The sequence below is a fragment of the Notolepis coatsorum genome (genome assembly GCF_963971535.1).
Source record: "Notolepis coatsorum genome assembly, chromosome: 20".
Taxonomy (NCBI): domain Eukaryota; kingdom Metazoa; phylum Chordata; class Actinopteri; order Aulopiformes; family Paralepididae; genus Notolepis; species Notolepis coatsorum.
Window position 1 is genome coordinate 16865542 of NC_140184.1, and position 18105 is coordinate 16883646.

Genomic DNA, 18105 nt, shown 5'->3' on the forward strand with positions numbered 1-18105 from the left:
GACTTTTCATCCCTGACCTTATAAAATGGTTTATCCCAGGCATGACTGTGCAAAGAGAAAATCTCCAAGTTAAAGGTGCTATAGATAACATTGAATGTGGGGTAATCATAAAAAATAAAAATAAAATATATATATACATCGATAGAACTTTTAGAAAGATGCGGAATAAAAGTATTGCTTTCCCCCTCAATTTTTTTTTGATCAATGAATTTATAATTTTTCAAATGTTGGTGGGTCCAAAATGAATGTTGTTGTTTACATTTTGCATGCATAAATTACATGCTGGTGCTCTATATTGCAACATCTAGTGGCTGTATGTTATCTGTAGCACCTTTAAAGCAACAATATTGATTTCTGGCACCTGCTGGCTGCAAGCTATGTTTTCAATACATTACCATGAGCCTCTTTGCTCTGTTGCCTCTGTGTGCTTTCTATATATTTTTTTTTTCATGCAGACTTTTTGGTTTCTTGGTGGCTGCATATTCAGAGAATTCCAGAGATTAATCAAATCCTACACCAAGAAACATGTCTAACACGCCAGAAATCAAAGCAAAGTAACTTGATTTGCTGCATTTTTTGCTGCACTATTATATCTCAATAATTATATTCCAATGACCCCAAAATGACACTCCAAGTGTAAACTGTTCATTAAAAGTAATGGATCGGATCGTTACTCGGTATCGGTATCAGTATCGGGACTGAAAAAGGCAGATCGGTGCATCGATCCCTAATCTGCAATGGTAACGGTTCCAGCACATGCTATTTCTGGCTAGCGAGAAAGCAGCTGAAATACATCACCTGTGTGAGAGGTCTATTACCAGAGAAAAGATCTCTTAATCTAATTCCCAAATGAATAATCTGATTAAAACGGTTTGTTTGAGCCCGTCTCAAAAACAAAGCATTTTGCTCGAGTTGTAGCCAGGGCAGAGAAGGTGGAATGGAAGGTCCTGAAAGGCTGTGGGAAGCAGTTTTATCGTTCTATGGAGAATGGAAACAAGATATCTGCAATATAATGTACATGCTGATTTACACAGAAAGGAAAATACCACACGCACACAATTACTTTCACACACACACACACACACAGTTATGCTGACACAAGCTGTCAAGTGTGAAGTGCAGTAGGTGTAACGGTGGTCACTAGGTAGCTACTGGCAGGCACTCTGTGCTCAGCACCTGTCCTCCGACAGCCTCCAACAATGAACCCTTCGCTCAACAGCACCACGTGACCACGTATGTTAAATACCACGGTCTTATCCATTCCACCAACTGAAAGGGATCCAATTCAGGTGGCAAAGTGGAGGGTATCTAAGTGAATTTACACAGGAGTGAGTGAGTTACAGGAGTGAGATTACACCAAGGGGGTAACCATTAGAAAGGTTTCATTCAACCTTGTTACACTCACCCCACACACTGGAGAACTGGTCTCAACCATTATTGTCCAAGTCAACAGCCACCATTTGTAACAGTGGTCATCACTAGGTACTAGCAGGCACTTTGGGTGTGACACCTGTCCTCCGACAGCCTTGAACCATGAACCCTCTGCTCACAAGCATCATGTGACCGCGTATAACACCACAGCCTTATCCAGCTGCCACCTGAAAAGTGGCAGAGTGTGGGTATTTAGTGGTTATGCCGATTCCCCCCTGGTCGTTGCACTACCCTACTGTCAGTCTGGGGACGGTGTAGACAACCACAATGCTTCATACATGTGGAGTCGGCAGCCACTAACTTTTCACTTGACAGATTTTCACTGGAAAAGCATAACGCTTCAGTTCATGCTATCTCACCCAGATCCACTCCCTGCTGAACAGGCACCCGACCGACCAGTAGGAGTCGATATTGTAACGACCAGAACTCATACCCTCACCGGCTTCCCACGCGTGAACACGGAGGTACCGCTGCTGGGAATTGAACCCGGGTCTCTGCGGTGGTAGGTGAGTGCTTAAACCTCTACACTACCCAGCCACCCCAGTGCTTAGACCTCTACACTACCCAGCCACCCCAGTGCTTAGACCTCTACACTACCCAGCTTCTCCAGTGCTTAGACCTCTACACTACCCAGCCACACCAGTGCTTAGACCTCTACACTACCCAGCCACCCCAGTGCTTAGACCTCTACACTACCCAGCCACCCCAGTGCTTAGACCTCTACACTACCCAGCCACCCCAGTGCTTAGACCTCTACACTACCCAGCCAAACCAGTGCTTAGACCTCTACACTACCCAGCCACCCCAGTGCTTAGACCTCTACACTACCCAGCCACCCCAGTGCTTAGACCTCTACACTACCCAGCCACCCCAGTGCTTAGACCTCTACACTACCCAGCCACCCCAGTGCTTAGACCTCTACACTACCCAGCTTCTCCAGTCCTTAGACCTCTACTCTACCCAGCTTCTCTAGTGCTTAGACCTCTACTCTACCCAGCTTCTCCAGTGCTTAGACCTCTACTCTACCCAGCTTCTCCAGTGCTTAGACCTCTACTCTACCCAGCCACCCCAGTGCTTAGACATCTACACTACCCAGCTTCTCCAGTGCTTAGACCTCTACACTACCCAGCCACACCAGTGCTTAGACCTCTACACTACCCAGCTTCTCCAGTGCTTAGACCTCTACACTACCCAGCTTCTCCAGTGCTTAGACCTCTACACTACCCAGCCACCCCAGTGCTTAGACCTCTACACTACCCAGCCACCCCAGTGCTTAGACCTCTACACTACCCAGCCACCCCAGTGCTTAGACCTCTACACTACCCAGCTTCTCCAGTCCTTAGACCTCTACTCTACCCAGCTTCTCTAGTGCTTAGACCTCTACTCTACCCAGCTTCTCCAGTGCTTAGACCTCTACTCTACCCAGCCACCCCAGTGCTTAGACATCTACATTACCCAGCCCCAAAGTGTGGGTATTTAACTTAGGAGTGAGTTTACACCAAGGGGCGATCAAGCACTCCTGTCCCTGTTTTCCACCCCTTCTTTTCTATCTCTCTCCATCTCTACCTTGGTGCAGCTGGAACAGAGTGAAGTTAGTGAACCACTGTGTGTAGAAGCCCTCCCTGCAGAGTGACTGCCTCTAGACAACAATGACTACTAACACTCCTGAAGATCTTCCCTCCCTGCTGATAGCGCCTGCAGCTACATACAGAGACCCTCACCGCTCCAACACGGAACAGGCCACGCACTGCTAACCTCTCAGATGACAAATTCCCAATTAGGTGCCACCTGGGGTGTATTAACTGCCCTTCGGTGGGGAGGGCTTAGCTATGGCTCCACATTAAAGTGCACTCTAAAATCATAGTAGCTGCGCTCCCCACTTCCAAAAATAGCACTATACAACACTGTTTATAACTGAGTAATAAGATATTTCTATGCCATAATGATTTATTACACTCATACTTACCATACTTCCTAGGTCCAGATAAGAGGGTGTGGTTAACTTGTTGACCCAGGTCAGTCATATGTTGGCCACAAACAGGTAGGTCCCAGGTGTCTCTGTGCGTGTGTGCGTGTGTGCGTTGTGTGTGTGTGTGTGTGTGTGTGTGTGTGTGTGTGTGTGTGTGTGTGTGTGTGTGTGTGTGTGTGTGTGTGTTACTTACGACAGAATGGAGGAGAGGGAGAAGAGCTCAGCAGTCAGGTAGGCCAGGTACACCAGCAGGAACACAAACAGTGGTTCGATGATACGGACCTTCTTAGTGAAGCGTGTGAGGAAGCCCAGGATGACAGCAAAGATCAGACCTACAACAGTCCCCCCTATACTGACTATGAAGAAGGAGGCTGGGGGAGAGAGAGAGGAGAGAAGAGGAGAGAGAGAAGAGGGGAGGAGAGGGGAGAGAGGAGAGGAGAGGGGAGAGGGAGAGAGGAGGGGAGAGGAGAGGAGAGGAGAGAGGGGCAAAGGAGGGGAGAGGAGATAGAGGAGAGGAGAGGAGAGAGAGGAAAGGAGAGGAGAGGAGAAGAGAAGACGGGAGATTACCAACTATTACCATTAAACAATCAAAAGTATGTGTGATACATAGATAAAAGCACTAGGTGAAGAAAAATAACCCAACTGAAATTCAAAATGTTATTCCATTAGGCCACAGATATAAAGAACCCAATCAAGCTTACAGCATTGCAGTGCTCTAGAAATATATGGTATTGAAAAGCCGTTGAAAATGCAGGCATCAATATGACAAATATGTCAGAAAGAGCATTACGTGTCACTGTGAGGGAAGGTTCAAAAGGTAAAATAAAACAAAGAATAAATAAGTAAATAAGTAAATAATTGAAGGGTGGAGTAAACCCACTCACCCACTCCTTTGAAATAGTCTACAGTCTGAACATTCCCTGGTCCGACCGCTACAAAGGAAATGTAGACTTTATACAAAACCTGTAGGAGAGGAGAGAAGAAAGACCTCTGTTACTCCTAGCGTGACACTACAGTCAATATCCGTCAGATTAACCACATTCAGGCTGCACAGCTTCTCCAAGGCTCCTTCAATGAAACACTCCCTCCTTTTCCCCCCATGATTTATTCTCATTTAATTTCCAATTTCATAGTGACTTCACATGAAATGTACAATTACTCAGACCCCCAAATCCCCCGAATTTAGAATTGAAAATAGAGGCTCCAAGATATGGAATTCACTTCACACACATTCTGTCAACCTGATGAAATAAAATAAAAATAAATGTTCCCTCATTGCATGATCTTAATTTGCTAACATTTCTGCAAATGTTTTGTTTGTGTATGTGGCTATGTGCATGTGTGTGTGCATGTGCGCATATGTGCAGGATCATGTGTGTATGTAAGTTGTGAGGTTTTGTCCTTTGCTCACCTACTCGCTCTGTTCCTTTAAGCCTTCTCGCTCTGTTCCTTTATTTTTCTGTTAATCAATTGCATTCTCCTCACCTCACTAGCCCCCACCCTCGCGTTCGTTTGCTCTTCAGCAACCACACCCTTGGACTACCTGTCATTATGTGTTTGATTGGTCTGGTGCCGAACACACAATTCTTGTTCGATTATCAATTACCTCCCGCACCTGATGTGTATTCTAATTAGCACCCCTGTGGGCTTTAAGTACCTGGCTCTTCCCCTCTGTCCCTTGTCGGGTCGTGCCGTATCATTCCGTATCATATTCTCTATCACCAAGACTCCTTCGGGAGGTCCTCTGTCTGTTTATGCTGTTTTCATCTCCGGCGTGAGATGCGCTCCAGCCTTCGCCTCCTGTCGCCGTTGCCTGAGGGAGACACTGGACTGCGCTCTCTAAACTTCCACGGGAGGTATCCCAGTGATCCACTTCAGACCTCCGCGCAGCAGACGTCCTGACGCGCATCCAGGCCTCCGCGCAGCAGACGCCCAGACGCGCATCCAGACCTCCGCGCAGCAGACGCGCTCTTCACTCCAGACGCGCATCGCTTCCTAATACTCTACGGGAGGATGCGTCTCTCCGAGCCGGCGCGCTCTTCCGCGCAGACGCGCTCTTCACTCCTGACGCGCAGTCAGACGCACTCCAGATGCGTCCTCCGTACCGGCGCGTACTCCAAGCAGACGCGCACCACTCAGACCTCCGCGCCAGATGCGCCCTCCGTACCGGCGCGCACTCCAAGCAGTCGCGCACCACTCAGACCTCCGCGCCAGATGCGCCCTTCGTACCGGCGCGTACTCTAAGCAGTCGCGCACCACTCAGACCTCCGCGCCAGATGCGCCCTCCGTACCGGCGCGTACTCCAAGCAGTCGCGCACCACTCAGACCTCCGCTTGGACAACCCGTTTCCCGTGGCGACGCGCTCGCCCCGTTTTGATCCTTCTCTCTTTACGCACAGCGCCTGGGTGAGTTTTTATGACTGTCTTTGATCCTATTCGTTTTTCGTGTGTTTAATGACACTGAAGATATCCTGCTTTTTGTCAGACTGTCACTCACCCAGCGTCAGCTTTTTGGATAGTTCATTGGGATAATCTTTGGCCTCAACATCGCTCACTGTGTGTATACTCACCGAAGATATTATTCACTTGGATTTGTATTTTGGGACTTCACTCAGTGTGTATATACACCGAAGATTCTGTCACTTGGATTACTCTGTTTTTGGGACAAGTCACCTCTCCTGTCACCTGCTCTGTTCCCAACTGAACTCTGAGCTAACCCGCTCCCTCTCTCCCTCTCGGTCCCGTTTACCACCCTCGGAGATCTGCCGAGAGAGATCTGCAGAGCGGTTCTGACGTCCACCGTCTGCTTCCTCAGACGAACCATCCCGGGAGAAGCTGCAGAGCAGCAACATTCATTAATGCTTGTGTTCCAAGGCCTTACCCTGTTTTCTCTGTCCCAGTATGCAGCTCCAGCCCTCGCCCTGTTCCAAGGCCTTACCCTGTTTTTCTCTAGTCCTCCTAGTCCTCCCTGTCTAGTCCCTCCAGTCCTCCCTCTCCCCAGCCCGCCTCCGCGGGCCTCTGTCCCTGTTTCCCCTCTCTCCCTTTCCCCAGCCCGCCTCCGCGGGCCTCTGTCCCTGTTACCCCTCTCTAGTCCTCTTAGTCCTCCCTGTCCAGTCCTCCTAGTCCTCCCTGTTTTCCTGCCTTGTCCCTTGCCCCGGCCCTGTTCCGTTAGCCTTCCCTTAGCCTTCCCTTAGCCTTCCCTTTAGCCAGCTCGCCTCCTAAAGGCACTGTACCTTTCCCTTCTTGTTATCCAGTAATTTGTGTTCTCCCTTAAAGGGACAGTGCCGTTTTTCTTTGTTGTTCAATAAATGCCCAGTTCTTGGCTTACTCTCATACCTGTCTTGTGTTGTGCGATTGGGGTCGGTTACAAACCATAACATAAGTTGTACTTCATTATTCCCGTGGGGAAGTATGTCCTCTGCATTTGACCCAATGTATGATGTAGATGAAATAATAGCAATACCTTGTCTTATAGGCACTGCTATCTTATCATTTAATTGAACTGTAATCAACACAAGGACTCAACGTCCCCGATGACATCCCTGGTGGCCATATTCAAACTCATTTAGGCTACTCTCAATAACTGTGAAACTAAATAAATTTACGTGAGATTATGTGCAAAATAAATCAGTATTGTTTTTTTGGTTAAGTGCCCCTTTAAGTCTAGTTACTAGAGACATACTTGGTCGACACGCACCTGTTTTATAATGCTACTGTATATAGTCCAGACCAATAACAGAGTATATCTGCCACGCCCCTTCTTCACGCCCCACTAACGACCCTCACCGTAACATAGACATATATAAAGGCTAGATGACTCACCCGCGCTGCTGGCCAATGGAGACAGACGTTGCCACATGGCGGCCATATTGCCACATGCAGCACGCCCACTCATAATATGAATGTCTATGGTGCATGTACTATTGAAATAACCATAGCTTGCTAAATTCTCAACCAATTATCAAACGGTTTGGTTTGTTATGAACGTCAGAGATGTAGTTATCATACTGCATACTTATAATGTACTTTCATATGAAAATAATTTCAACATCTCCAAGCATCCTGAATCATAGCCACGTTAATAACGTTTGTAATAAACCAAACCGTTTGTAAATCGGTTGAGAATTGAGCAAGCTATGGTTATTTCAATAGTACATGCACCATAGACATTCCTGTTATGAGTGGGCGTGCTGCCTGTGACAAGATGGCCGCCGGTGAACTACACTGGAGACTCCGCCTTGCACCATCTAGTTATATATATCTATGACCGTAACTGCATGATGTAACACGGTGTCGTGCTGCCCAGTAAAACCCTCCTTGCGTGTTCCCCTCCAGCACCTGGCCGACTGAACCACTAACCCAGCTACAACAGGCTCCTTTTGTTCAGAAAACCCCTCCGTGACCTGCTGGGCTGCAGCCTTCTGAGAGCATCTAGAATAGAAGTGGCTCGTGAAACGACGTCTAGACGACAACATACTGTATACACACACACGGACCGAGCCGAGACGTTGAGCCCTTTCACGTGTGCTATACTTCAGATGCCACGGTGCTTCACGGCACCGGGCGGCTCACGGCATTCGAACCGCTGATCGAAAACGGTTGGTTCTTCTTACTGGCCGCAAAATGTTCATGCTGTGTGAGACTATTTTGGTCCTTATACCAGTGGGTGGAGTGGTGTTTTTTTTAGAGGTGTTGTGTAGAAGCCGATCATTTGTGTGAGTGAACTAGCACAATAGCGAGAGAGAGAGAGAGAGAGAGAGAGAGAGAGAGAGAGAGAGAGAGAGAGAGAGAGAGAGAGAGAGAGAGAGAGAGAGAGAGAGAGAGAGCTGAGAGAGCAGTGTAGAGTCGCCCAAGGTGAAGATACACGTATATAACTCCTATAGAACTCTATAGCTCAAGTAGAGGCTCAATCTTCATGTTTTCATCATACAGGCATGTAACACCGGATAAAGTAATAGCTTTTCATAATGTAATAACTTTTTCATTTGGAAGATAATTTAATAACTTGCCAGATCATGTAATAAATATGTTATACACGGATAACGTAATAACTTATCATGTTAAACCCAGATTCGGCTCAAACAAGGGACTAAACACGTTTCGCAATTATGCCACATCAATGTGGAACGCCCTACCCAAAGCTGTAAAGGAATGTGAATCACTACCCACTTTCAAAAACACTCTCAAAGAACACCTACGGGAGACTGCAATTCGAAACTGGCCCCTGCAAATGTCCTAACCCAACCCCCTCCAATGTACAGTAAATGACCAAGTATGGCTTTGTCAATATTCCAATGTACAGTGTACAGTGTCCCCCACCCACCCACCCCTTACCCAATAATCGGTCTGTGCTATGAATTAATTTACTGCAGTAGCACCTGTATGATATGATAGCCTGTGTGTGAGGAAACATTTATTTTACATGTACACATGTAAGTGGTTCTAGCATTGAGAGAGTCACTGAATATAAATATCTTGGTGTGTGGCTCGATGAGAAATGAACATTTAAATTCCATGTGGTCAACCTCGCCTCCAAGTTGCGACCGAAAATTGGCTTGGAAACAGAACCAGCTTTCCTTTGATTAGTAGGAAGAGAGTCGTCAGCCATGCTGTCAGGATTGGGGGGGGGGGGGGGGTGTAGGACACACATGCAGACACAAACAAAAAGGGAATCTTAAAGTTACCACTGGAATCGCTGAGCGATGAGAGAGGGTGGGGGAAAACACAAGAATAAAATAAATACAAATAAAAACTGTAGGAAACACAAAACACCAGTATAAAATAACTGGCTACAAATCCCAAAATAACCACCACTGCCTAGCAGTTGAAAACAACAAGAAAAACAATAGCACTAGAGACAGAGAAAAGCCTAGAAGCATGAGCTTGGGACGCTCCTCTACTATTGAGGGTTATTACATGGCGTTTTAACATTCGCCGAAATGCTTGATTGTGATTGGTCAATAGCGCTCGGTTGCCCATAGCAGCGGTCCGTTATTACTCGATAACGGACCGCTGCCAGGGGCAACCGAGCAATAATGACCGCTGTTCGCAGCTGGAGCAATCAAGCCCACTGACACACACTGCATCAGTGCAATCAGACACACCTGCCGGCTGCCGGCGATAATAATAATAACTTTATTTGGGCTGACAGAGCCACAGAACAACTGCGTCTGCATTTGATCTCGTCTTGTCGATGGTGTAAAATGAATTAGGTATATTGTTAGTAAGTTAGCCATGTAATAAGCGGGATAATGTATAGCCTATACTCGGTCATTGTCGCAAAATAATTGACCTTCACTACGTTTAGAACACCTCGGCGAGGCGCCTCGGTATTCTAAACTCTGTGTCGGTCAATTATTTTGCAACAATGACCTCGTAGCTACATTATCCCTTACATAACATGAAATGGACGAGCATCCAAACACAATCAACCAAACCTACTTAAAGGTACTGCACACCTGACATCAATCAGGTGGCAATCAAGCCCACACACCTGCCATGCCGCATGGCAATTAACTGCAGAGGCCAGTGATTGACAGCTGTCCCTCACAGAAAGACGAAATAGACAGCTGACCCTCACAGAGAGACGAAATAAAGCCAAAGCACCTTAGAATAAGTAAGGGATAATGTATAGCTACGAGGTCATTGTCGCAAAATAATTGACCGACACAGAGTTTAAAATACCGAGCCGCCTCGGCGAGGTGTTTTAAACGTCAGTGAAGGTCAATTATTTTGCGACAATGATCGAGTATAGCTATACATTATCCCGCTTATTACATGGCTAACTTACTAACAATATACCTAATTAATTTTACATCGACTCGCAACAGTAACACTGGTTCTGGCTCCGCTGAGTGCTCGTCGCTCCGCCCCCCAGCAGCTTCCCCGGCAGCCGGCAGTTTGCACTGATGTCAGTGGGCTTGATTGCGAACAGCTGCGCACAGCGGTCATTATTGTGGGCTTGATTGCGAACAGCTGCACACAGCGGTCATTATTGTCCCACAGCGGTCATTATTGTCTGATAACTGACCTCTGACGCGCGCTATTGACCTATCACAAGCAAGCATTTCGGCGAATGTGAAAACGCCATGTAATAAACTAAGATAAAACCCACATAAACCGTGATCCATCACACATGCTGCGGCCTCAACCCTTAAACCCAAATCCTTGGACTCTCTCTATCACTCTGCCCTCATATTCATCACTGCTGATAGATATATCACTCATCACTGTTTCCTTTATGAAAAGGTTGGTTGGCTCTCTCTGACAGAGAGGGAACTGGTATTTGTTTGTTGCCCTTATTGGTTTGATTGATTGATTGAAAAGTTATTAACAGATTGCAGAATGGGTACAATACAGTATGGCTCAATAGCACTACCTCCTTATATTACATCATTATTGGAATGGAATTATTGGAATGGAATTTTGAAACCTATGGTACCAGTTCTAAAGTTAAAGCTAAATGTTGAGCCGAAGAACTGGCATAGCCATTTTCAAAGTGGTCCCTTGACCTTTCACCTCAAAGTATCAGAATGAGAAGAGTTAAACTCATAACTAAATTGTTGATTTTCTTGTTCTATTAGAAGGGTTTGGAATGATGTCTGCTTATGATATGGGAAAAGATTTATGTTTCTATCTGCATATAACATGATAAATACAGCCTGTGCAAATAAAACCTATATTTCCATTGTATTTCTGTTGATTCCCATATATTCCCATTAAGTCCCATGGAAAGTTTCCACCTTTGAATATTCCCCAAATTTTGCAACCCTAATTGAGATTGTCCCATTATTCCGCATATTCTGTTGAGGATTAATAAGATGTAGGCTGGTCTAGTGATCCCTGCCAACAGCGTCTTGTAGGACAGGTTAAGCTGCTCATTGTGTTAGTACGCTGGTAAATCCCACAGCAGCTGGCACAATGCTGGACTCCACACATTTAATCAGCACTTTTCTCAACCTCATTTCATGTACTGAATCCTTTATGTTTGTTCTGCTATTCATTTGACTTTCCCCAGCTGGTGTGATGCACTGACGAGATTCTGATCAACACACAAAGCCAGGTGTGTTGGCTTTATGTAGAAGTAGCATACAGTGGCTTAATGAGTCTACATTACCTACTCCACGTATCGTAAAATGGTAAATGGTGCATTTATATAGTGCTTTTTATCCAAAGCGCTTTACAATCTCTGTTCCTCACATTCACCAATTCACTCACACAGCAATGGCGGAGGCGACCTTGCAAGGAGCCAACCTGCTCATCGGGAGCAATTAGGGGTTAAGTGTCTTGCTCAAGGACACTTCGACACACTGCCTGAACCGGGAACCTTACTATTACCAGACGACCGTTCTACCTCCTGAGCCACTGTTGCCCCCGTATTGTACATATATATATATATACACTGTATATTACTATACAGTATATTTTAAGCTTTCTATGTGTTGTTATTCCCATCCCTTACTTGTTTATTTACATTGATAAGCTAATTTAATAATGTAATTTAATTTAATAATAGTTGATAATCAAATACTAAGAATTAATTAATGTTATTCAGGCTTAACACAAAATCCTTCTAACTAATTGTCCATGCTGGCAATTAATAATCAGCTACTGTAGCTTTTGCCCTGTTGGCTGACATTGCTGCCATTTGTTTTGTCAGCTCCGCTGTTACATAGTAACTTGTGCACCGGGACATCTAAATGGAGCGCACCCAATGTTAATGTTATTAGCTGCAGCTGTCTTTGCTCTGTGACACGTCTGAATAATGGTTGTGAAAAGGGACTATTGTGCTACTTCTCTTTACCGTTAGTCCTGGTGCTCCACAACACTGTTCTGATGGTGCACATGAACACAATCGGGGGAATCGGGGCATGAGCGGTTGTGTCTTGTGTATAAATATGACTCCTTGTATTGTGAACTCAGTTTGACACTGATGCTGATCTGGTAGATGGAAACATTAAGTGATACTTGAGCAAGAGATCAGTGTGAGAGTGGCATTTATTCATTGACACGGAATAGTTACACGGCCATCGAGTCAGTAGCTCAATGATCCCACTGTTACCAGGAGACAGCTGATTCATATGATGCCTATACATATATTACAGTATTTTTTTCTGCCAAGACGTAATGGTCGTTCCTAGAGAGGGTTGAGGGATTAAGACCCCTCCCTCCCTCCCTCCCTCCCTCCCTCCCTCCCTCCCTCCCTCCCTCCCTCCCTTCATCCCTCCCTCTGAGGATCGAATGCCACTAGAACGTGTCTATACTTTCCGTAGACGCATTTCTGGCGGACGCTCTCTGATTGGCCACTGACTGACGCTCTCTGATTGGCCACTGACATGTTTGCCCAATCGCGTGACGAGCTGTGTCTTTGCCCATTTCCGCGTCGAACAGCCTGCAAACTACCTGGCGTTCTATCGCCATGCTCTAAGACAAACTCTAACCTTAACCAACTTCGAAAGAGTGCCTAAGCTTAACCGTCGAAAGAACTTGCCGTCACGCTCTAAGACAAACTCTAACCTTAACCAACTTCGAAGAGTTCCTAAGCCTAACCAGTGTAGAAACTGGTGTCGGCCAATCAGAGAGCGTCTGCCAGAAATGCGGCTACGGAAAGTATAGACGCCACTAGAACCTTCTCTCCCATGTCTTCCCTATTCTGTGGTCCTGTCATATGTAAAACATATTTCACTAATGGGCTGCACTGTCTCCCTCTTCACGTGTCTACTAGGGATGGGCATACATTTTTGAATATTCAAATAGTCGTTAAAGTATAAAATATTTTATAGTTTATGCGGATATCATTTTTTACTGGCACCTACACTGTGTAGTGTATTGAGAGGGGACCCTATTAAGTGTTACACCGCTGAACGGCATGCTGGGTACAGCTAACTAGCTACCCAGGTAGCATAACGTTACGTCTGTTAACAGCTGGGAGACCATAAAAGAAAGACGAAGAAAGAGAGACTGGAGATGTTACATGGTAGCAACGTTTTGTACGTTTGCCATGCCGTTTCACTAAGTTCACACATTCCAAGCATCAGTTATGTAACATTCAGAATGAATGCTTTTGTTCCCGGAAATACGAACTAGCATTAGCTGTTAGCAATGACAGCAGCCATCTAGCTCGCTTGTTGGATTATCTCACGTTCGCTATTAGAGTAAGTAAAAACAAAACATATACATAACAAAAATACATTAACTCATTGGCCGCTGGGGATTAGACGGGCCCCGTTCTAGCACTGCCACGCAAGATAGGAGTGCGTCATCTTGTTTGTAGAGCTATAACTATATTCTATATTATAGCTATGGATACAATACTATGGCCCATTTGACATCACCTATCTATCGTTCAATATGTGAAACAGAATTAATTACTTCATCCATACATTCCTGTGTTATACCGTGGTGAATATAAGTATGGTTATAGCGTGGTCTGGGGTAATTCCTGAAAGGCTGGGTAATAGCCTTATACGTCAATTCTACTATAAACGTTGCCGTTTCTTGCCTGTACACGCTATTATTCCCAAATAAAATCTATATCATAGGTATTATGTTTCATCATGAATGCGTTTTTTAATGCTTTGATCGTCACCAACGGCATACGTTGTGTAGTAACGTTACACAGACATGTTGCGATCGAGGTGAAGACATGGTTGGATCAACGCAGGATTGATATCAAGTTTCAAGTTTCTCAAGTTTCTTTAATAGTTGTCATACAGAAGTACAGAATACTTTCATACAAAATGCTTCTTACTGTTACGCTCCAGAGACTGTGCTAGACAAGATAGTATCAAATAACATAGTATAGCATGTAATTTAGAAGTAGAAAATGAGGTCACAGTGTTCAGTATAGACATATGTACAATGTTCGATGCAGAATAGACGTAACTGAGTTACCATATAATATACAATACTATGCAGTGTACTAATGTACAGTACTATATAGTGCAAAGCAGAAATGGGATGAGGTACAATTTAGGTACAATTTACAGTAAGGTGTACGAGTTGTAGTGCAATCCTTCCAGACTTGGGAAAGTTCACTTTCTACATGAACTAGTTCAGTTCACAGTTCACAATTTTTAAAATGAACTAGTTCAGTTCATAGTTCATAATTCAAAATTTTGAACTAAAGTTCATGGTTTCAAAAATGAACTAATTTAGTTATTTTTAGTTCTTTTTTGATATATATTTTTTTTGATATAGATTTTTCACGTACAGTTACTTACATTACAAAAACACACATTGGGACAATGGAGGGGGGGGTCCTCTAGTTCATCTCTATGCCATCATCCACACCATAAGCAAGCAAAAACAAAACAAAAAGAAAAACAAGCAAAAAAGGAAAAGCAAACCAAGACAGGCACTGTACAGTATTGCACTTGCCTCGAGCCCATTCACATGTAGACATATATTTATTTTTTCCTATCCTAGGTCTGTCCATACAATGGGGCACTGGGCCTTTAGAAGGATCCGAGAAATTTCAGCAGGAAAATTGTCTAATAGTGGGGCCCACACCTCCTGAAAGGAAGCGTTGTTGCCTCTATGCATTGCACAGTGTCTTTCATGGGGTAGCACACCGAAGATCTCTCTATACCACATTTGTAAAAATGGAAGCTTATCCTTAATCCAGTTTATCAGAATGCATTTCCGGGCCGAAAGTAGAAGTTTATCAAATAGTTTGAATTGTAAAGGGTGTCACCCCTCCTACCCAACCCCCCCCCCCCCCCCCCCCCCCCGAACCACCTCCAATGTACAGTCCCCCCCCCCACCTACCCAACCTCCTCCAATGTACAGTTTCTATGTCAAATGTATATAGGTCTACTCTCTTTTCTGGACTCTTTTTGTATCACAAACAGTACTGTATTTGCAAATCTGGTATGTCATAAATGTATAGATGTAGCAGTACTGTCTATCTGTATGTCATGTATGTCCTGATTAATTGAAAATGGGGGACCCTGATACAGTACAGCTCAATACATACAATTGTTAAGGGGATGCAGACCAGAGAAAGACTTTCGTCTTGTTTACATCAGGGTCCCCCATTTTCAATTCATGACTGAGCTGTACTATACTGTACCCATTCTGCAATATGTTAATAAAGTGTTCAATCAATCAATCACTTGGCCCCAGAACCTGGATAAACACTTAGATTCCCAAAAGTAGTGATAGACTGTAGCCTGTAGGTACCCAGGTCTGTTTGACATTTCGAACATAAAGGAGATATTGAACGGCCCATTTTGTTAGTTCTTTTTTCAATACGTTGCTGCAAACTATTATTTGTAAAAAATATTGAACCACACAGACAGCAATCAGAATACTGGCATTTCCATAACGCTTTGCCACCGCGCATTCAGTCCACACTGCAGCTTTCATCTCTACAGTATATTTTCAAAAACATGAGGAACAACTTTGCTTGAATTGTCTTTATTATGAAAACTAAAACAGGACGTTTGCATATTCTCAATGTTGCTGTCGACGTCGTCGCGTCGATGTGGGGACTTGCTTCTTCAAACCGGGTGGACAAAGTTTACAGACAAACGTTAGATTGTTTCCGTCTGAGTCAGTACTGACTTTAACGTTAAACTATTTTAAATCCCCAAGCGCCGACATCTAGAGGTAGAGTTCTCTGAGCGAGTGCTGCTCTCGACCTGCTGCTGCGCAGCTCTCAGCTTCTGCTCGCAGACGCAGATTCAGCTGTTGTTGTGATGAGTCTGATGACGTAGCAGGGGGTGTACAGGCGCGTTGCCAGATCGGTTGGTTTTCCACATAATTTTACAGCCTGTTTACGGTGTGTTTTCACTGGGTTTTCGGCTGAAATACATATGAAATCTGGCACATATTTGAACGCCATTATAACAGAGTGCTGAGAATGAACGCACTTTTGAACTCCGTTACACAGCGTTGAGAATGAACGCGTTCTCAATTACGTTCATTTAGCGGATAATCAGTACGTTCAGTTCACGTTCGGCCAAAATACGAACGCGTTCATGAACGATCGTTCATTGAACGCGTTCAGGTACATCACTGAATCCTTCATCAATAAATATAAAGTGTGGGGAGTGGGTGCTACAGTGTGTTTGTTTAAAGTGGGTGTGTGCTATAAAGTGTGTGGAGTGGGTGCTACAGTGTGTTTGTTTAAAGTGAGTGTGTGCGTGTGGATGTGTGTGCTATGTGTGTTTGATGGTTGTTGTTGTGTAGTGTTCATTGTTCGTTTAGCAGCCTGATGGCCTGGGGATAGAAGCTTCTTCTGAGTCTTTCTGTGCTCGCCTTGAGACTCCGGTATCGCTTGCCTGACCGCAGCAGTTCAAAGAGGCAGTTGTTCGGGTGACTGGAGTCTTTAATGATTCTCTTAGCCTTGCCCCTGCAACGCTTGTTGTAAATGTTCTGGAGGGTGGGGAGCCCCCCTCCAATTGTGCGTTCGGCTGAACGTGTCACTCTTTGTAGTCTGCTTCGGTCTTGTGCAGTGCTATTCCCAAACCAGGAGGTGATGTTGCCAGTCAAGATGCTCTCTATTGTACATGAGTAGAAGTTCTTAAGGATCTTCTGACTGACTTGGAACTTCCTTAGTCGCCTGAGGAAGTAGAGGCGTTGTCGTGCCTTCTTCACAACACTGTCAATGTGTGTGGTCCATGTCAAGTCCTCGGATATGTAGGCTCCGAGGTACTTAAAGCTGTTGACTCTCTCAACCGGTGCCCCGTCGATGCTGAGGGGGCTGTAGTCCTTGACCCCCGACCTCCTGAAGTCCACAATCATCTCCTTTGTTTTGCTGACGTTCAGGGAGAGGCTGTTTTCCTGGCACCATCCCGCCAGGACCTTGACCTCTTCCAGGTAGGCCCTCTCGTCGTTGGCAGAGATCAGGCCCACCACCACTGTGTCGTCAGCAAATTTGATGATTGTATTGCTACTCCGCTGAGCCACACAGTCGTGTGTGTACAGGGAGTAGAGGAGGGGACTCAGAACACAGCCCTGGGGGGCCCCTATGTTGAGGGTGATGGATGAGGAGGTGCAGTTGCCTGCTCTCACCACCTGGGGTCTGCCCGTCAGGAAGTCCAAGACCCACTGGCAGAGGTCATAGTTCAAGCCCAGGTCCCTGAGCTTGGCTATGAGTATGGAGGGGACTATGGTATTGAATGCCGAGCTGTAGTCGATGAATAGCATTCTCACATAGTTCCCCTGCCTCTTGTCCAGGTGTGATGCTGCTGTGTGCAGCACATGGGCTATGGCGTCCTCCGTGGACCTGTTGGGGCGGTATGCAAATTGCAGGGGGTCCATGTTGATGGGGAGGGAGGAGCAGATGTAGCCCTTTATCAATCACATCATTACCTTCACTAGGATGTACCCCAAAAAGAATATTCCAATTATCTGATTGCGTGTCCCAGTATTGGTGTCGATCGTGTCGCCAACATAATCCACCACACATCATGCATCGGGAGCATCCGACTCTTCTCAATCCGATCGTTATAACCGCTCCATTCGCCCGACAAAGAAAAGTGAGCCCGGTGACATTTGACCATTGCACAGGCCAAAATACAAGGTTTCAAAGGGTGCTCGATTCCGCCGTCTAGCTGGATGCGGCCGGTATTGCACTTTGGCTATCTCAGACTCTTTCCCTACGGTAACACCAAGGTCCCTGGATGAATAAGGAAAAACCATCAAATAACGAGTATAGCATTCAAGCGTCGGCTCCCAATAACGAGTAAAGTCGTTGTT

The 18105-nt window shown here is 45.4% G+C and overlaps 1 protein-coding gene across 1 annotated transcript in view; it reads right to left on the reverse strand.

Moving 5' to 3' along the window:
- slc9a5 (solute carrier family 9 member A5) overlaps positions 1–18105 on the reverse strand; it is a 119090-nt gene that overhangs the window by 54048 nt on the left and 46937 nt on the right. Inside the window, exons 4-5 of the mRNA XM_084337251.1 lie at positions 4285–4363; positions 3594–3771 (exon numbers count right to left, since the gene is read on the reverse strand). Coding sequence (XP_084193377.1) covers positions 3594–3771; positions 4285–4363 — 257 coding nt within the window. The remainder of the gene's footprint in view (positions 1–3593; positions 3772–4284; positions 4364–18105) is intronic.